Below are 22,047 nucleotides of genomic sequence, written 5' to 3'. Positions count from 1 at the left end.
TTGTCTAAATCTATGGATTCAACATCTGTATCCATGAATTTTTTGACTCCTTTGTTGATTTTGTTTCTTCTTTGTATCTATAGATTCAACATCATTAACTTCTACATTCTTATTTGAATATTCTTTTTGAATCTTTCTGGGGGTCTTTCGTTGAATCCTCATCTCTCCAAATTTTGTGTAATTAACTGCCAAGCCCTTCTAATGTTTTACCTTATTTTTTTTAAATGAAGCTTTTCTGAGTCCATCTTTTGAATTCGTCTTTCCCCCACTTTACAAATTATGTCATTAGTTCTTTGGATACCACTTCCACTCATAGATGCAGTTTCAGACTACTAAAATTGTTTCATCAAATATGCTTTTGAATTTTCATCCAAGGCCTACTTTCCCTTTTTGGCATCTTTCTTGCCGTCCTTCTTGGCATCCTTCTTGGCGTCCTTCTTAGCATCCTTCTTGGCATCCTTCTTGGCTGCATCCTTTGGTTCACTTTCTGCCTCGCCAGGCTTCTTCTCATCCTTCTTTTCTTTTTTACTATCCTTCTTCTTCGAATCTTTTTTGTCCTTTGATTCATCACCTTTCTCACCGGCTTTCTTTGGCTCCTTTTTCCCTTCCTTATCCTTCTTTGCATCTTTCTTTTCACCTTCTGATTCTGTAGCAGACTCCTTGCCCTTCTTCGGTGCTTTCTTATCTTTTTTGTCATCTTTCTTTGCATCTCCTTTTTCACCTTCTGATTCTGTAGCAGACTCCTTGGCCTTCTTTGAATCTTTCTTATCTTTTTTGGAATCTTTCTTTGCATCTTCTTTTTCGCCTTCTGTCTTTGAATCAGACTCCTTGCCCTTCTTTGATGCTTTCTTACCTTTATCTTTTTTGTCATCTCCTTTTTCACCTTCTGATTCTGTAGCAGACTCCTTGCCCTTCTTTGAATCTTTCTTATCTTTTTTGGAATCTTTCTTTGCATCTCCTTTTTCACCTTCTGATTCTGTAGCAGACTCCTTGCCCTTTTTTGAATCTTTCTTATCTTTTTTGGAATCTTTCTTTGCATCTCCTTTTTCACCTTCTGATTCTGTAGCAGACTCCTTGCCCTTTTTTGAATCTTTCTTATCTTTTTTGGAATCTTTCTTTGCATCTCCTTTTTCACCTCCTGAATCTGAAGGAGACTCCTTGCCCTTCTTTGAGCCCTTCCTATCTTTTTTAGCACCTTTCTCTCCACCTGCTTTTTCATCTTCAGATTCTGTCGCTGATTCCTTGCCCTTCTTTGAATCTTTTCTCTCTTTTTTTAAGTCTTTCTTTTCATCTGGTTTCTCTTCTTGAGCTTTTGAAAGTTTCCTGGATTTTTCCTTTGAAACTGTGGACTCTGCTTCTGAATCTGATTTGTCCTTGTCTTCTTTACTTTTCTTAAGCATCAAAGATGAAGGTTTAGCTGCCTTTTTAGCATCCTCCTTGGAGGGAGAAGTTGCTTTCTGGGGATGCTGACTCCTGGCAGCTAAATAAACAGATGGTCTCTCAGAAATTCTCATTAAAGAACGGTGCATCCATAAAGGTCGTTTACGATCTCCCCTTAACTTCTCTGCATCATAATTCTGAAATATTGGTTAGAATAATGATGAACAATTTGTGTGTGAATTACACAGCCCTTTTTACCAGATATTGAATGCATTCAACTTTGACCATGAAAATATTTTAGATTTTGATAAATAGAGGATAAATGGTAGTTTACATAGTTTATTGTGCTTTTTTTTTTAAAAAAAAAATTGTTCCTTGTTGTACTAAAGGACAGTCATACCTCATTTTGGGGCTAATTTTAATTTAGAGGACCTTCATAATTCCCTCAAGATTTATGTTAAAATGCTCAGAAACCTCCACTTTCTAATGACATATCATAAGCTCTTTTCACAATCATGAGAGACTTTTTTTTTTTTTTTAACTCTGTGTTCTTGAAGCTTGTTGGAATATCTTACCCACTTGTCATTTCTATGCTAACTCAGGAACTAATTATTCTCTAATATCTAAAAGTTTTATGTTCAAGCATATCCTGGTCTCTATTGTCACGTTCAAGATTTCTGGAAGTTTGAATGCTACCTGTGGTTAAAATTAAAAGCCTGGTACTCTTCTCCTTGACAAGATATAATTTGAACATCAGCTAAGAACCTGCAATAATGAAAGCAATAATCTTTCATTGACAACTAGTTTCTGCAGAATGGTGTATTCTGTTTTCAACTCCTAGTCAAATATTTTTAAAAAGTTAATTGCAAAAATAACAAATTTTGGAAAGAATGTCAATGAATGGTAAAACAAACAAGAAAGAAAAAAGAAAGAAGAACATTAAAAAAAAAAAACAGAAGAAATTGGGTTACATCAACAAGAGTTGAAGATACATCATTTGGTGAAAACTTTTCTTGAAATTTTTCATATTCCATGATCCCAGAAACATTGGGAAATATTAATCTTCTAATGCTCAGAATTCTGAATTATGTATTTCTGGAAATGAGAAAGCATTGAAACTTTCTCAGTGTATGATGTAACTCCATGATTCTAATGAGGGGATATCTCCAGCTGAGGAATATTTTCTGAATGTTCATACTAACTGTAATATTAGGATATCAAGATTTCTATGTTTCTTGGATACATATTTTCTGTAATGTGATATTGCTGAACTAATATTTGATAGAAAATATGGGAATATTTTTTTATACAGTGAAATGCAAAGAAAATATATCTACTTTCTCCAAGTAGTAGAATTGAATTACCTTTAACTGTACTATTCATGGACTGCCCAGGTGGCACTAGTGGTAAATAAGCTGTCTCTTAATTTAAGAGGCATAAGAGATGGGGATTAGATCCCTCTGTTGGGAATATCCCCTGGAGAAGGGTATGGAAGTACACTCCAGTATTCTTGCCTAGAGAATCTCATGGAGGGAGGAGTCCAGTGGGCTACAGTCCATAAGGTTGCAAAGAGTTAGAAACTACTGAAGCGACTTAACACACATGTATGGTCCAGTATGCTAGTTAAAAGCCTCATGTGAACTGAATCCAATTAAATTATAAGATCCAATTGCTCAGTTGCACTAGTCTCATTTCAAATGTTCAGTAGCAATATTGGAATTAGAATGTAAAGATATAAAATACTTCCATCATCACAGAAATCCCATTGGTCAGCCCTGATCTATAACATATATAATATATTCATGATTTTAAGATTATTATGAGTAACATTATATAACTTTTTCAATACTCACTGGACTTATATTTTCTCGTAGTTGGGAAGGTTTTGATCTCCTTCTTTTTCCTGGCCTTGGTGGTTTGGGAAATACCAGGGCAAAGTGTTGCTGATTCCATGATTTTTTGCTTAATTCACTGACTGAAATAAAAACAAAAAATAAGTATATATCTCAGAGTAAATAGAATTTTATCAGGTCTAAAATGGCAGTAAGGTAATTGTTTGTAAATGAATAAATAAATGATATAAATTATGGTTTCATGCATTTGGTAGTATTTGAAAATTATTATTATTAATATGAGGAAATTAAATTTGATCATTTTAAAATTTTGACCAGCTTTATGGTTAGCTATATAGTCACTGTGAAACTAATATAGTCTATAATGTAAATAGAAAGAAGCAATTTTACTGTTTCCTCTTCATCCTTCTATCTCTCCATTCTAGATTTTTCTTTTTAATACTCTTTTGGTTGGAATACAATTCTGCTGAGAACAGAAGATGTGGTAACTACTTCTGTAGCTTCCAACGCACTTAGCACATTTCTTGTTTAAAATAATCAGTAAATATACAATTGGGTCTAAGATATTCTTTTTTTTTTTTGTACTTTATTTCTGCTTTTTATTTATTTTATTTTATTTTTTATCATGTACATATGCTTTTATTCCTTCATAGATTCCCAGAGTAGGACCACGGAATTAAACATTACTTTGCAAAATTAAATTGTTAAAGATACTTCCAGTTTACATTTTCAAAATATGTAGTCATTGTCCCACCATTAATATATTTTTGTGTTCCCTCACACTCTTTTTTTTTTTAATTTTTAAGTTTAAAATCTTTAATTCTTACATGCATTCCCAAACATGAACCCCCCTCAATTTAAATATGTGCAAAACATGCTATATATGAGACTTGTCATTCTAAAGACAGAATCAGGATCAGTGAGAAAATATGCAAAATGAAAGATGAGTTTAAGTTCAATATATGAGTTAAAATTGATTACTTGATATCAGAGAAGGAGAAGGAAATGGCAACCCACTCCAGTATCCTTGCTTGGAAAATCTCATGGACAGAGGAGCCTGGTGGGCTGCAGTCCATGGGGTCACAAAGAGTCGGGCATGACTAAGCAACTAACACTTACTTACACTTCAACATCAGGTTGACTGGCCTTGTCAAGTAATGAATTCTTTGTCAGTTATAAGTCTGGTACAGAGTATCAGGAATGTAGCAGAAGACATTTCTGACACAGATGAGAAGTTGTTTATTCGTTTTTTACACTGCTTTTCATGTAAGATTTTCTGATTGTTTTGAGTTCTAACATGTAAATTTGTTCTTATTTATGTTGCTAAACATATTTAGTTAATTTTCTTTGAATTAAAGACAAAATATCTTTAGAAGGTATTTACTGAACCCGTCATAAAAGTGCTTAAAAAATTAAAAGTTGATTTTTAATAATGCTCCATAACAGCTGTTGTTATATTACTTATCCCTAAAATTACTTACATATTTTTTTTTAAATGAACTCTTTCTTACCTGGAACGTAATTATCATATGCTCCAAAGTTTATTTTTTGGCTATTAAAATAAGAGGGAAAAGTTTTAATCAATTTATATAAAATCACTCTATTTAATTATCATTATTACACACAAACACTTGCCACTGCAAGCTAGAGAAATAGTTTGCATTCTTTCTGTTTATTATGTAAGATCACAGAAAAATGGAGAGCGGTAAATACATGTTTTTAGCACAAACTTCAACAGAATTAAAATAAGGTGGGTAAAGATTTTTCAGAAAAAACTCAATTGACATTATCTTAAATATTGACATTTATGATTTATTTTTAATGTGAAACCATGAGTGAAATTTTCCCCACTCTGTGTTCCAAAGACTCTTAAAATTGAACTGTAAGACACTATAAGAATTATAAGATATAGTCTTAAAAAGACTATGCCTAGGTAAGGCGAGATCCTCAAAATAATCTCAGAATTTAACCAAATCCAAATTAATAAATGGTTTTCCCATGAGATGTGAATGTGTGTATGTGTGTGTTGGTCAGTGGTTACCACAATTATTGATATGGATTTTGATGTTTTCAAGATAAATAAAACTGGTGTTATAAAGTAGTTTCTATTTGTCTTAGCAGTATAAATGCATGTTGATGCTAACAAAGAAACATTTTATATCTAATTCTTATTTATTTTAACTAAGGCACAAAATATGATCTGTTAAAGGAATATATTTATACATTAGCCCATTATATTATAAAAATAAAGTCACTGATGATCATGAGTTTCAGTTTTACACACACACACACATGCATCCACCTAAAAACACACATGACCACAAAGCATTTTACTTTTTTTGACATTGCATAAATAATACTAATAAAATATAGTAAAAAAAAAAAAAAGTATCTTGGTAGCTTCATTACAATTTTACTTCCCAGCAAAAAACCTGGCACACGTTTGCCGCTCTACAAAAAATTTGAATTAATTAATTGAATAAAATTGAAGATGTATTGACTATTAAGTTATCTGACCTAGTATTTCTTGACTGGAGATGTGTATTAAAATTACTTGTCCTACTATATCTAAATCTCTAAGCTTAGATCTAGCCAATGTACATTTATACACTGGTGAAATTTTTTTTTTTTCAACCATGGTTATTAACTTTTTTTTTTCCTAAGTGTTCTGAAACAGGAAAAACGTTATTATATATGAGATTTTAAAGTGGTACATAAGCATGGTCCATGAAATTGTATGTAATCTGAGGAATATTCTTTGATCATAAAGAAATTGAATTAAATATCAATAACAAAGTTACAGTTGACCCTTGAACAACAAGGATTTGAACTCATCAGTTCAGTTGCTCAGTCATGTCCAACTCTTTTGACTCCAACACACCAGGCTTCTCTGTCCATTACCAATTCCCAGCTTGCTCAAACTCATGTCCATTTAGTCAGTGATGCCATCCAATCATCTCATCCTCTATCTTCCACTTATCCTCCTACCTTCAGTCTTTCCCAGCATCAAGGTCTTTTCTAATGAGTCACATCTTCTCGCAGGTGGCCAAAGTACTGGAACTTCAGTTTCAGCATCAGTCCTTCCACTGAATATTCAGGACTGATTTCCTTTAGGATGGACTGGGTTGATCTCCTTGCACTCCAAGGGACTCTAAAGTGTTTTCCAGCATCACAATTCAAAAGAATCAATTCTTCAGCCTTCTTTATGGTCCAACTCTCATATCCATACATGACTACTGGCTAGACAGACCTTGCTGGAAATATCTTTGCTTGTTAATATGCTGTCTAGGTTGGAAATAGGTTTTCTTTCAAGGAGCAAGTGTCTTTTAATTTCATGGCTGCAGTCACCATCTGCAGATTTTTCGAGCCCAAGAAAAAAAAAAGTCTGTCACTGTTTCAATTGTTTCCCCATCTATTTGCCATGAAGTGATGGGACTGGATGCCATGACCTTTGTTTTCTGAATGTTGAATTTTAAGCCTGCTTTTTCACTCTCCTCTTTTACTTTCATCAAGAGGCTCTTTAGTTCCTCTTTGTTTTCTGCCATAAGGGTGATGTCATCTGTGTATTTGAGGTTACTGATATTTCTCCCAGCAATCTTGATTACAGCTTGGGCTTCCTCCAGCCTGGAATTTCACATGATGTGCTCTGCAAATAAGTTAAATAAGCAGGGTGACAATATACAGCTTTGACGTAATCCTTTCCCAATGTGGAACCAGTCCTGTTGTTCAGTGTCCAGTTCTACCTGTTGCTTCTTGACCTGCATACAACTTTCACATGAGGCAGGTAAGGTGGTCTCATATTCCCGTCTCTTGAAGAATTTCCCACAGTTTTCTGTGACCCACACAGTAAAGAGCTTTAATGTAGTCAATGAAGCAGAAATAGATGTTTTTCTGCAATTATCTTGCTTTTTCTATAGTCCAACAGATGTTGGCAATTTAATATGTTCTTTCTCTGTCTTTTCTAATCCAGCTTGAACATCTGAAAGTTCACGGTTCATGTATTGCTGAAGCCTGGCTTGGAGAATTTTGAGCATTACTTTGCTAGCATGTGAGATGGATGCAATTGTGCAGTAGTTTGAACAGTCTTTAGAATTGCCTTTATTTGGAATTGGAATGAAAACTGACATTTTCCAGTCCTGTGGCCACTGCTGAGGTTTCCAAATTTGCTGACATATTGAGTGCAGCACTTTCACCACATCAGGATTTGAAATAACTCAGCTGGAATTCCATTACTTCCACTAACTTTGTTCATAGTGATGCTTCCTAAATCCCACTTGACTTTGCACTCCAGGATGTCTGACTCTAGGTGAGTGATCACACCATCATTGTTATCTGGGTCATTAAGATCTTTCTTGGTATAGTTCTTTGTATTCTTGCCACCTCTTAATATTTTCTGCTTCTGTTAGGTCCATACTGTTTCTGTCCTTTATTGAGCCCATCTTTGCATGAAATGTTCCCTTGGTGTGTCTAATTTTTAAGAGATCTCTAGTCTTTCCCATTCTATTGTTTTCCTCTATTTCTTTGTACTGATCACTGAGGAAGGCTTTCTTATTTCTCCTTGCTATTCTTTGGAACTCTGCATTCAGATAGTATATTTTTGCTTTTTTCCTTTGTCTTTTGCTTCTCTTCTTTTCTTAGCTATTTGTAAGGCCTCCTCAGACAACCATTTTTATTTTTTGCATTTCTTTTCTTGGGGATGGACTTGATCACTTTTAGAATTTGAAGAAAGTGTGCCCATAATTATTTGATACTTACAGGGGAACTTAATTGATATTGGTAGAACATTCCATCATAAGCAGAAGAATGTGTTTGTTTTTTTTTTTTTAATGTACATGGAACATTCCTCAGGATTGATCATATTCTGGGTGTCAAAATGAGCCTTGGTTAATTTAAGAAAGTTGAAATCATATCAAGCATATTTTCTGAACACAAGACTATGACAATAATAATCAGTTTTTAAAAAAGCCTAAAAAACATAAACATGTAGAGGAAAAAAAAAAAACTTACTAAACAATCAATTGGCCATTGAAGAAATCAAAGAGGAAATTAAAAAATACCTAGAGACAAACGACAATGAGAGTATCACAATTCAAAACCTATGAGACAGAGAAAAAGCAGTTCTCAGAGGAAAGTTTATAGCAATACAATCTTACATGAGGCAACAAGAAAAATCTCTAATAAACAATCTAACCTACCCTAAAGTAACTAAAGAAGTAACTAAACCCAAAACTAGTAGGACAAAATTCAGAAAGATAACAGCATAAATAAGTGAATTAGAGATGAAAATACAATAAAAACATTAATGAAGCTAAAAGCTGGTTCTTTGAAAAGATAAACAAAATTTGATAAACTGTTAATGAGACTCATCAAGAGAAAAAGGAAGAGGACTCAAATCAATAAAATAGCAAATGAAAAAGAAGTTAGAGCTGACATTAAAGAAATATACAATATCATAATAGATTACTCATGGCATTATATATCAATAATATGGACAATCTAGAAGAAATGGACAAATTCTTAGACAATTACAATCTCCCAAGACTGAACTAGGAAGAAATAGAAAATACGAACAAACCAATCACAAGTACTGAATTTGAAACTGTGATTTATAAATTCCCAACAAAGAAGAGTCCAGGACCAGATGGTTTCACAGGCTAAGTCTCTTAAATATTTAGAGAAGAGTTGGTGGGTTTTCATTTCCTTCTTCAGGGGGTCTTTCTGACCCAGGAATTGAACCCATATCACCTGCATTGGCAGGTGGATTCTTTGCCACTGAGTCACCAAGGAAGCCATTCTCCTGAAACTATTCCAAAACAAAATACAGAGAAAGGAACATTCCAAAGTTCATTCAATGAGGCCACCATCACCATGATGCCAAAACCAAAGACACTACAAAAAAATAGAAAATTACAGGCCAATAAACTGATGACTATAGATGCAAAAATTCTCAACAAAATACTAGCAAATGAAATCCCTTCAGTACATTAAAGGATCATCAGTTCAGTTCAGTTCAGTCTCAGTCGTGTCCGAGTCTTTGCGACCCCATGAATTGCAGCACGCCAGGCCTCCATGTCCATCACCAATTCCCAGAGTTCACTCAAACTCACGTCCATAGGGTCGGTGATGTCATCCAGCCATCTCATCCTCTGTCGTCCCCTTCTCTTCCTATCCCCAATCCCTCCCAGCATCAGAGTCTTTTCCAATGAGTCAACTCTTCACATGAGGTGGCCAAAGTATTGGAGTTTCAACTTTAGCATCATTCCTTCCAAAGAACACCCAGGGCTGATCTCCTTTAGAATGGACTGGTTGGATCTCCTTGCAGTCTAAGGGACTCTCAAGAGTCTTCTCCAACACCACAGTTCAAAAGCATTAATTCTTCGGCGCTCAGATTTCTTCACAGTCCAGCTTTCACATTCATACATGACCACTGGATAAACCATAGCCTTGACTAGACGGGCCTTTGTTGGCAAAGTAATGTCTCTGCTTAAAGGATCATACACCATTATCAAGTGGGATTTATCCCAAGAATACAAGCAGTTTTCTATATCCACAAATCAATTAGTGTGTTACACCACAATAACACATTGAAGACTAAAAACCATATGATAATCTCAATAGATGATAAAAAGCTTTTGACCAAATTCAACCAGCATTTATGATAAAAACTCTCCAGAAAGTGGGCAATGAGGGCACATGCCTCAACATAATAAGGGCTACATATTTCAAAACTACAATTAACATCATACTCAATGTTGAAAAGCTTGAAAGCATTTCCTCTAATCTGTGATGAAAAATCAAGAATATACAATGGAGAAGACACAGTCTTTTCAATAAATGATTCTGGAGAACTGGACTGCAACATGTAAAAAAATGAAATTAAAACATCGGATCACACCATACACAAGAACAACTCAGAGTGGATTAAAGACCTAAATCTGAGACCGGATACTATAAAACTCTTAGAAAAAAAAACATAAGTGCACAGTATATTACAATGCTTTTTGACATAAATTGCAGCGATATATTTTTGATCCATCTCCTAGAATAATGGGAATAAAAATAAACAAATGTCACCTAATTACGCTCAAATATTTTTCACAGCAAAAGAAACCATAAACAAAAAGAAAAGAAAATCCACAGAATGGAAGAAAATATTTGCAAACAATACATCCAAGAAGGGATTCACCTCTAAAATTTACAAACAGCACACTCAGCTCAATGCCAAAATAATGAATAACTCAGTTAAAAAGTGGGCACAAGACCTAAATAGACATTTCTCTAAAGAAGACATAGAGATGTCCAAAAGGCACATGGAAAGATGCTCAGCTTCACTAATTATTAGAGAAATGCAAGTGATAACTACAATGAGATCACCTCATAGCAGTCAGAATGTCCATCATCAAAAAGTCTACAAACAATACATGCTGGAGAGAATGTGGCAAAAAGGGAACCCACCTACACTGTTGGTGGGAATGTAAATTGGTATAGCCAGTATGGAGAACAGTATGAAGGTTCCTGAAAAAAACTAAAAATAAAGCTATCATATAATTCAACAATCCCACTCCTGGGCATATATTTGAAGGAAAACATGGTTTCGAAGTGTGCATGCACCCCATTGTTTATTACAGCATTGTTTACAATAAGCAAGACATGGAAGCAGCCTAAATGTCAATTGATGAAGGAATGGATAAAAAAGATATGGTACACATATACAATGGAATATGAGTCATGAAAAAGAATGAAATAATGCCATTTGTTAACAACATGGATGGACCTGGAATTTATCATATTAAATGTGTTAGATAATGATAAACATCATAATCACTTCTATGTGGAATCTTAATAAAAAGATACAACTGAACTTTTTTACAAAGCAGAAAGGAACTCACAGACTTAAAAACAAACTTTATGGTTACCAAAGTGGAAAAGTAGGGGGATGAATAAATTGGGCTCCTGTGTTGCCATATACATACTACTGTATTTAAAAGTAGATAACCAACAGAGACCTACAGTATAGCACAAGAAACCTTGATCAATATTCTGAAATAACCTCAATGGGAAAAGTATTTAATAAAGAGTTTGTCCATGTATATGTATAACTGAGTTACTTTGTTATACACCTGAAACCTGCAAATCAGCTATTTTCCAATACAAAATGATAATTGTAAAAAATTAGAGGAAATATAAAAATCCAATGTCTCCTTTTTGAAAAGATTATTAAAATGTATTGACTTTTAAAAAGACTGATTAGAAAAAGAGAGAGAATACACAGATTACCAGTATCAGGACAGACGAAGGTTTTATAATTATATATATTTTAAAGGATAATGAGCTATATCAGTAATAATTTAATTACAGTAAATTTAACAACTTAAGTGAAATAGATGAGCTCCTTGTAAAATTTTTTTATTTACTAATAAGTGTGTTAGTCTCAGCCGTGTCCAACACTTTGTGACCCCATGGACTGTAGCCCACCAGGGTCTTCTATACATAAAATTTTCCAGGCAAGGATACAGGAGTGGGTTCCCTTCTCCAGGATTGTTTACCAGTACTGACACTCAATGAAACAACAAAACAGTGAATAGTCTGATAACTCAAATAAACTTCATCTATTATCTTAAAGCTTCCCAGAAAGCAAAGCACAGGTTCATAGCATTTTATTGATAAATCAAATTTAAAACTTAAGGAAAAAATATTAACTCTACAAAATTTTTTCAGAAACAAGAAGGAGCAGAGGTTTATACCCATTCTTGAGACTGATATAAAGAACACTGTCATCAAAATGTCTCAAGAACATTACTAGAAATGTATATTAATAACTAATACTATGCATACTATAGACTATATGATAATAATACTATAGACTATGCATTATTACAGACACAAAGTTCCTTAACGATTTCTTAATTATTCTTGCTGAACAATATGTAATATACATAAAGTCTAATACGTCATGATCACTGAGGTTTACTCTCTGGGATGTAAATGTGTTAGTTTAAGGTATATGAATTAATCAGTGTAATTACTTAAAAAATATAAGAAAATCCTCTTGATCATCTCAAAATATTTAGAAGTTTTGAAAATAAGTAACATTCATTTATGATTAAAGAGTCTGAGAAAGCAAAGAATAGAACACATCTTCCTCAAATTGATAAAATGAGTCTAGACAATCCTTACTATTAAAATTAAATTAATCGTGGAATATTGACTGTCTTTTCTCTAAAATCTGTAAACAAGTTATGGATGTTCACTTCATTCCTGTGTTGTAACTTAGACCCTGTTTTGTTCTATAAGGCACTAAAAGCATTAAGACTGGGCAGGAAGCAAAATGGCCTTTATTCACAGAGCGCATGATTGAGTAAATACTATATTGCATGACAGCTGAAAAATAATTACTTAGAGATATTTAGTGAATGTAATAAGATCATATAAGCTCTAATTATATAAATCAATTATATTTTTATAATTATAAAATAATTTACATTTAAAGAAACAATAGAATATAACTTGTAATAAATTATTTTAAAACAATTTTATTGAAATATATGAGACCTATGTAAAGAAACCAAAAAAAAAAAAAATCCTCTGGGAAATGAAAGATGAAAAGGAAAAAATTATACATGTAAAAATATATATTTCTCTGATTAGAAATAAAAGAACCTTTTTTCTCTGATTAGAAATAAAAGAACACTTTAAACCCACTAGAATACCTAGAGTTTTAAGGATTAATGACACCAGTCATTAGCTACAATACAGAGCATCTGACATGTTCTTCATCAATGATGTATACACAAATAGTACTATCAATTTTGAATGTAATTTGATATTTTAAAATAAAGTTAAGCATACACATGTTTTATGGTTCAGTATTTTCACTAGTAGCTTACCCAAAAGAATTCTACCAAAAACTTGGGGAAAATATTTATAGCAGCTTAATTCATAACAACCCAAAACTGAAGTACCCCATAATAATCAAAAACTAAAGCAATCAATTGTGGAATGGGTAAACTAACTATGGTATATCCATGTAATGGAATACTACTCAGCAATGTAGAGGAATGAATTACTAGCGTATGCAACATGGCAACATGGGTGATTCAAAAAAATGCTATACTGAAAGAAAAAAAAAATTCCAGAAGCCAAAAATTAAAGCATATAAATGTTATGATTTAATTTGTATGATTTTCAGGAATAGGAAAGATTTTCAGTGGTAACTTAGCAGCCATTTATGAAGAGGGGAGGAATGGACTGAGTATAAACTCGCAAAATGTAAAAATGATATGGTTGAAATTCCTGTTTCTTAAGGTTGGCTAGGTTAGGGTTAAAAACAAGTCAATGCATTTAATTTTGTTTTAACTGAAGAGAATTTATAGGACCCTAAAATAGCAATGATCCAAATATAGTTCTCACTCACTATGTAAATTTACACACATCATAAGCAGTTAAATCAATTTATTATTTTAGGACTCTATAGTTCCCCTAAGTCTGGTTCTGCTAGTAATTGAATCTCTCTCGTTGCCTCTCTGTAACAGTCAAGAAAGTTTTTTAGACCAGGATGTATTCAGATTTAATTTTTGAAGTTTCTTATGAAAAAAAAAAAAAAACTGCCAGTATATGTTTTAATCGGTTTTATTTAAAAACCATTTTTATGTGAATATAAATTTATTTCTATCCCGCATTAAAGAAGTCCCTCAAAAGTTTGGAAATGGTCTAATTTAATTACTTAAAATAAAAGAAACATGACATTTAAGTTGAAAGGCTGTTATTTTCTGATACAATTAATGTTTGAATTAAGGTCTTTGAATATATTATATTAAGGTCTTTGGGCTTCCCCGTGGCTCGGACGGTAAACAATTCACCTGCAATGGGGGAGGTGTGAGTTCGATCTCAGGGTAGGGAAGATCTTCTGGAGGAGAGTATAGCAACCCACTCCAGTGTTCTTGCCTGTAGAATCCCCATGGACAGAGAAGCCTGGTAGAGTCCTCCATAGGGTCACAAAGAGTTGGATACAACTGAAGCAACTTAGTGCACTCACACGCGCACGCACTCACACACACACACACACACACACACACACGATGTATTATACATACATACAGAATAACTAACACTTCATCTTAACTAAGATTAAACGGAGCACAGAAGCCACAATTCTGTCTTTACTTCCGATCCACATATCTAATTGTTAGAAAAAAGTTTGAGTATCTGTGAGCTTTTTTTATGTGAAGAATATACACACTGTTAGCATTAGGGAAAATAATATGTTCAGGACTTAACAAAGGGAAGCTAGCTTTAGATTTTCCTGAATAAAAGGTTGAGATCCCAAACTAAGAGACAGGAGATATTTCAAGAGAAAAATCTGTTTCTATATTACCACTGGAAATTGTACTTTATTAAAGGGTTACACACTGAACCAAGTTTGTAGGATTTAGTTCTGGCCTGGAAACTTAATATAAGAACAAAATACACCTGCTTTTACTTTTTCCTTTAATAGTATCTCTGTTTGGAAATACTTATAAAAATGAATAATAAATTCATAGGGTAAGGACACTCAATAACATAATATTGCCTCCAATTTCATTTTGTTGAAGTCTTTATGTTATAGTAGAAGTACAATTTTAAAGGTTATGTTCCATTTCCATTTACACTAATTATAAAATATTAGCTATATTCACTATGTTTTACAATAGATCATTGTAGCTTATTTATACTAGTTTGTGCAACTCTCATTGCTTCCCTCTTTATTGCCCCTCCTCACTTCCCTCTCCACACTGGTAGCCACAAGTTTGTCTTCTGTATTTCAGAGTCTGTTTCTTGTTTGTTATATTCACTAGTTTGTTTTATGTTTTTAGGTTCTATGTGTGATATCATGCAGTATTTTTCTTTCTTTAACTTATTTTACTTAACAAAACATTCTTCAAGTCCATCTATTTTGTTAGAGTAGCACAATTTCATTCTTTCTTTGTGGCTGAGCCATATTCTATTTCATATATATATATATGAAATACATATATGTGTGTATATACATAAATATATAAATGAGTACAAGTCAAACATGTGCTGAGTTGTGTCTGACTCTTTGCAGCCCATGCACTATAGTCCACCAGGCTCCCATGTCTGTGGGTTTCTCCAGGCAGGAACACTGGAGTTGGTCACCATTTCCTTCTCCCTATGTATAATAATAACTATATATATATATATATATACATATATATATATATATATATATATAGTTGCTTACCGGGTACCACCATAGTGGTAAATAATCTTCCTGCCAATTGAGGAGACACAAGGGACCAAGGGACACAAGTTTGATCTCTGGATCAGGAAGATCCCTTGGAGTAGGAAATAGCAACCCACTCCAGTATTCTTGCCTAGAAAATTTCATGGACAGAGGAGCCTGGCAGGCTATAGTCCATGGGGTCACAAAGAATTATATGTGACAGAGATGTGGCATATATATCATCTTTATCCATTCATCTATCAATGGGTATTTACATTGCTTCCATATCTTGGTGCCTGCAGTTTCATTTCAAATGCCCATAGACAACCTTTATGTGTGAATATCCCAATATATCCAGTCAACAGGTTTTGGATTTGGGGGTTCTGTGTCAATTGCATAGTAAATAAGGGCACAGAAGAATTAGCAAAAAGTTTTCCAGGGACTGACAGGGGACTGAGTCAATCTTGTATTTGCAGAGGGATCTCTAAATAAAGGCAAATGTCAAGAGCCACATGGGATTTTCTGGTGAGGAATGGCTCTAAGTGCACACGCACACATGTACACACACACACACACTTGCTGATACTGACATCTAGTAGGTAAGAATACTGCTACACATCTTAAAATACACAGGACTCCCATTCCTCCGTGCACCCCCACTACTCCGTCTTTAACTCCAAAAAGGAGTTATCCCTCCTAAAATGTCACCTGTACCAAGGCTGGTAAACCCTAATCTATATATCAAGGTGGATCTCTAGGCCACGAGAGTATGAAAGAACTTATTAATGCAATGTAAGGAGAGATCAGAGCCTTTTTCAGTGATCAATGCAAAGAAATAGAGGAAAACAACAGAATGGGAAAGACTAGAGATCTCTTCAAGAAAATTAGAGATACCAAGGGAATATTTCATGCAAAGATGGGTTCTATAAAGGACAGAAATGGTATGGACCTAACAGAAGCAGAAGATATTAGGAAGAGAAGGCAAAAATACACAGAAGAACTGTACAAAAAAGATCTTCACGACCCAGATAATCACGATGGTGTGATCACTCATCTAGAGCCGGACATCCTGGAATGTGAAGTCAAGTGGGCCTTAGAAAGCATCACTATGAACAAAGCTAGTGGAGGTGATGGCATTCCAGTTGAGATATTTCAAATCCTGAAAGATGATGCTGTGAAAGTGCTGCACTCAATATGCCAGCAAATTTGGAAAACTCAGCAGTGGCCACAGGACTGGAAAAGGTCAGTTTTTATTCCAATCCCAAAGAAAGGCAACACCAAAGAATGCTCAAAGTACCACACAATTGCACTCATCTCACACGCTAGTAAAGTAATGCTCAAAATTCTCCAAGCCAGGCTTCAACAATATGTGAACCATGAACTTCCAGATGTTAAAGCTGGTTTTAGAAAAGGCAGAGGAACCAGAGATCAAATTTCCAACATCTGCTGGATCATGGAAAAAGCAAGAGAGTGCCTATTTCTGCTTTATTGACTACGCAAAGCCTTTGACAGTGTGGATCACAATAAACTGAAAGAGATGGGAATACCAGACCCCTGACCTGCCTCTTGAGAAATCTGTATGGGGGTCAGGAAGCAACAGCTAGAACTGGACATGGAACAACAGACTGGTTCCAAATAGGAAAAGGAGTACGTCAAGGCTGTATATTGTCACCCTGCTTATTTAACTTCTATGCAGAGTACATCATGAGAAACGCTGGACTGGAAGAAGCACAAGCTGGAATCAAGATTACCAGGAGAAATATCAATAAGCTCAGATATTCAGATGACACCACCCTTATGGCAGAAAGTGAAGAGGAACTAAAAAGCCTCTTGATGAAAGTGAAACAGGAGAGTGAAAAAGTTGGCTTAAAGCTCAACATTCAGAAAAATGAAGATCATGGCATCCGGTCCCATCACCTCATGGGAAATAGATGGGGAAACAGTGGAAACAGTGTCAGACTTTTTTTGGGGGGGTTCCAAAATCACTGCAGATGGTGACTGCAGCCATGAAATTAAAACATGCTTACTCCTTGGAGGGAAAGTTATGACCAACCTAGATAGCATATTCAAAAGCAGAGACATTACTTTGCTGACTAAAGTCTGTCTAGTCAAGGCTACGTTTTTTCCTGTGGTCATATATGGATGTGAGAGTTGGACTGTGAAGAAAGCTGAGTGCTGAAGAATTGATGCTTTGAACTGTGGTTTTGGAGAAGACTCTTGATAGTCCTTTGGACTGCAAGGAGATCCAACCAGTCCATTCTGAAGGAGATCAGCCCTGGGATTTCTTTGGAAGGAATGATGCTAAAGCTGAAACTCCAGTACTTTGGCCACCTCATGTGAAGAGTTGACTCATTGGAAAAGACTCTGATGCTGGGAGGGATTAGGGGCTGGAAGAGAAGGGGACGACAGAGGATGAGATGGCTGGATGGCATCACCGACTCGATGGACATGAGTCTGAGTGAACTCCGGGAGTTGGTGATGGACAAGGAGGCCTGGTGTGCTGTGATTCATGGGGTCGCAAAGAGTCGGAGATGACTGAGTGACTGAACTGAACTGAACTGAACTGAAGGAAGAGAAAGATAAAATGAACAATGGATATGAGGTTTGGAAGCTAACACTGGAAGTTTTTGAGTTTCTGATTTTTAGAAACCATATGTAATGCTAAATTTTGGGGAAAACCTCTCCACTTCCTTCAGATGTCCTAGACAAACTTAAAATTACTAATGGAAGGGTAGAGTTGACTGACACAACCTACATTAGAGGTGAAAGCAAAACGAGGTAAAACACTTCAGGTTCAGATGAATAAAGATACAAAAGAAGAATAAATGGGAGGAAGGTACAGTGAGCCCAATGAGGAGAATTTTATTTATCAGGAACAAAATTGATAGCCATGGAACAGAAATGTAAGCCTAATATTAAATTCCTATCATTGCCAGACAAATTCAGAGGAAAGAAAAAGTAGAAATTTATTTTCTGCATTTCAAAATGAGAATGAGAACTTGCCACTTGAGACAGAAGGTATATGATATTTTATTAAGGATTTTTGTATGTCATTGGCCAAAAATGAAGCTATTTGATTATGAATTCAACCACACTTTTATTCTATAACAGCACAAGTGTTTGGGGATTACAGTAGAAACCAACATTACAAAAATAGTCCTAAAACTAAAAATAAAGTTCTTAACCATTATGGTGAAATTCTCTGAAAGCTACACAATGCTCATGATAATAATAACATCAGTATTTTATTGCACTGAAACATTTTAAAGAAATTACAATATGTTATTCTGTCATGGTGTATGACTGAGCAGAGATTACTGTGAAATAGTTAGCAAGTCACCCAACATCTAAAAAGCAATCATGACAATTATAAACATTTTGCCAAAGATTGTTCTTTAAAGTAGTGATTATATTATAAAGAGGTAGGCACAGGGAAGCCTGTTTTATTTTCAAGATTTGTGTTTTATCTTTCCTTTAACAGTAGTGTCCAAAGAAAACCCAGTTACATTTTCCTTTATATTTCAAAGTTACATACTTTTGCCTTTGTTCCATGTCTTCACGGTAAAAATAAATAAATAAATAAAAGTTTTAAATAATTGAAAAGTTTTATTTTTCTAGCTCATTTTAACATAAGATAATTTAAGAATAAGTATACTATTATCATCCTAGGTCTGGATGCTGCTGCTAAGTCACTTCAGTCGTGTCCGACTCTGTGTGACCCCATAGACGGCAGCTCACCAGGTTCCCTCATTCCTGGGATTCTCCAGGCAAGAACACTGGAGTGGGTTGCCATTTCCTTTTCCAATGCATGAAAGTGAAAAGTGAAAGGGAAGTCGCTCAGTCGTGTCCGACTCTTCGCGACCCCATGGACCGCAGCCTACCAGGCTCTTCTGTTCATGGGATTTTCCAGGCAAGAGTACAGGAGTGGCGTGCCATCTCCTTCTCCAAGGTCTGGATAATCTGCTTCAAATTGCAAAGTACTTTTGCACACTCAGTATTTCTCAAGGAGATACATTTAGTGTTTAACTGTTCTTTATTTTGAGCTGTGCCACTTACTACCAAAGTTTTTGCACCCTTGACCTATTTCCCCTAAATTTCAGTAACATTCCTTAGTCACTGTGACAAAGAATATGTTCCCATAAATTTCCAAATGGCCTCTAAGGAGATGATAGTTCTCTGAATATCAATCATGTATTCTTTCATTTTATATGATCCAAAATACAATATAATAAAAAATGAAGAATTGCATTGAAAAAGAATTATCGATTGTCATATATATATTTTACTTAAGTAAATGAACTAGTTAAGGCTTGGATCAAAACAACCTATGATGCTGCTTGAGAACATAAGTGTCTACTAAACACATGCTCTCAGTGGAATAAAATAATATAGCAAACATCTCTTTACACTGAAGAGAATAAATGTAAAGTTAACTAGAGCATTTCAGTTATTTTAAAAGATAAAATTTGACAAGAGGACTTACAATCTTGGTACAGACATTTCCCCCACCTATGATTTTCCAGGACTTAAGCATTGTGAGTTCAAATTAGTGATGCTGAGTGGTGACATCATAATTACCCAAGAACCCTGAGAGTTAAAAGGAAAAAAAAAAAAAAAAAAAACAACAACAACAAGAAGAGCCACTTTTACTTGTGTTTTATGTTTTCTACTACTCAGTCTAATATTGGTATTTACTTTCATAAACATGTACTGACTAAATGGTTTTAAAATAACCAATTGATTTACATCTTAATAAAAACTGTTGTAGTTTTTCATATAGGCTCAGTTTATTGGATGGTATGACAAAAATATGAATCTAAACATCTATCTGTTAAGCTTGGTTGTAATCCTAACTTCCCTGACATTCATGTGTCTTTTGCTAAATCCTTTGCATAATCTTACATTGCCTTTTACTTTTGTAACCTTATTGGTTGCACATGGATACAAGATTTTAAAGAAGACTTGTACTCATGCTTAGTCGTTCAGTCACGTTAGACTCTTTGCAACCCTATGGACTACAGTCCATAAGGCTCTTCTGTCCATGCAGATTCTCCAGGCAAGGATGCTGGAGTGGGTTGCCATGCTCTCCTCTAAGTGGTCTTCCCAACCCAGGGATCGAACCCAGGTCTTCAGGCAGCTTCTTTACTGTCTGAGCCACCAGGGAAGCCTTAAAGAAATCTAGGTACTTATTAACATTATCAACTTATTGATAGAGCTGAGTTAGAAAATTTTAATTCTACCTACCAGTCCATCCAACTAATATATATGAATAAAAATACTATATAGAATAGTATTTGCATATGTTGCCATTATTTAGCTCCTCAGGGAATTTCAGCTGACTCTTTTTCCTCTTAAATTATATATATATATATATATATATATATACATATATAATTTTTTGAATCAATAATAAAATTGTTGTTTTGATTTCTGCTCTACAAGAAAGTAATTCACATTCTTTTGCATTATGGATTATCACAGGATATTGGATACAGTTTCCTAGTGCTCTACAGTTAGGACCTTATTGTTTTTATCCTCCATATGCATGATAATTTGCATCTGCTAATCCCAAACTCCCAATCCTTTCCTACCCAACTCCTCACTCCCTTGGTGATGACAAGTCTGTTCTCCATCTCTGTGATTCTGTTTATGTTTCATAGATACATTCATTTCTGGTATATTTTAGATTCCATATATAAGTGATATCGTATAGTATTTGTCTTTCTCTTTCTGACTCACTTTGCTAAGTATGATAAACTCTAGATTCATCCATGTTACTTCAGATGGCATTATTTTATTCTTTTATGGCTGAGTTATATTCCACTGTGTGTGTGTGTGTGTGTGTGTGTGTGTGTGTGTGTGTGTGTGACTTTATCCATTTTCTGTTGATGGACATTTAGGTTGCTTCTATGCCCTGGCTATGGTAAATAGTGTTGCTATGAACATAAAGATGCATGTATGTTTTTGAATTATAATTTTTTCTGGATGTAAGCTCAAGAATGGAATTGCTAGATCATATGGTAACTCCATTTTTAATTTTTGGAAGAACCTCCATATTGTTTTCCATACTGACTGTACCAATTTACATACCCCCACCAGCATAGGAGGGTCCCCCTAAATTCCTCATTACCTTCAGCATCAGACCCTTACCCCATACACAAAAATAAACTCAAAATGTCTTACAGTCTTAAACATAAGACATGAAAACTCTTATAAAAGAACATAGGCAAAACATTCTCTGACATAAATTGTGCCAATGTTTTCTTAGATCAGCCTTCCAAGGTAATAGAAATAAAAACAAAAATAAACAAATTAAGCCTAATTAAATTTAGAAGATTTTTCATAATAAAGCAAACCATAAACAAAACAAAATGACAGCCTATGAACTGGGAGAGTATATTTGCAAATGATGTGACTGCTAAGTGCTTAATTTTCAAAACATAACACAGCTCATACAATACAATAACAACAACAAAATTAAATGACTCTTTTGAAAAATGGAAAGAAGACCTAAATAGACATTTATCCAAAGAAAACATGCAGCTAGCTAATAACCACACGGAAAAAAAAAACAATTCATCATTGCTAATA

General features: G+C 34.4%; 1 protein-coding gene across 1 annotated transcript; it reads right to left on the bottom strand.

The window, feature by feature from the left end:
* On the bottom strand, positions 378–19,975 carry CYLC2 (cylicin 2). Its single transcript, XM_005684258.2, has 4 exons — positions 19,940–19,975; positions 4,745–4,785; positions 3,234–3,355; positions 378–1,577 (listed from the first exon to the last, which is right to left on the bottom strand). The coding sequence occupies exons 1-4, from the start codon at positions 19,954–19,956 to the stop codon at positions 378–380; spliced, it is 1,380 nt and encodes a 459-aa protein (XP_005684315.2). The 5' UTR covers positions 19,957–19,975.

Source organism: Capra hircus, chromosome 8 (assembly GCF_001704415.2).
Source record: "Capra hircus breed San Clemente chromosome 8, ASM170441v1, whole genome shotgun sequence".
Taxonomy (NCBI): Eukaryota; Metazoa; Chordata; class Mammalia; order Artiodactyla; family Bovidae; genus Capra; species Capra hircus.
This window is presented reverse-complemented; position numbering and strand designations above follow the sequence as displayed.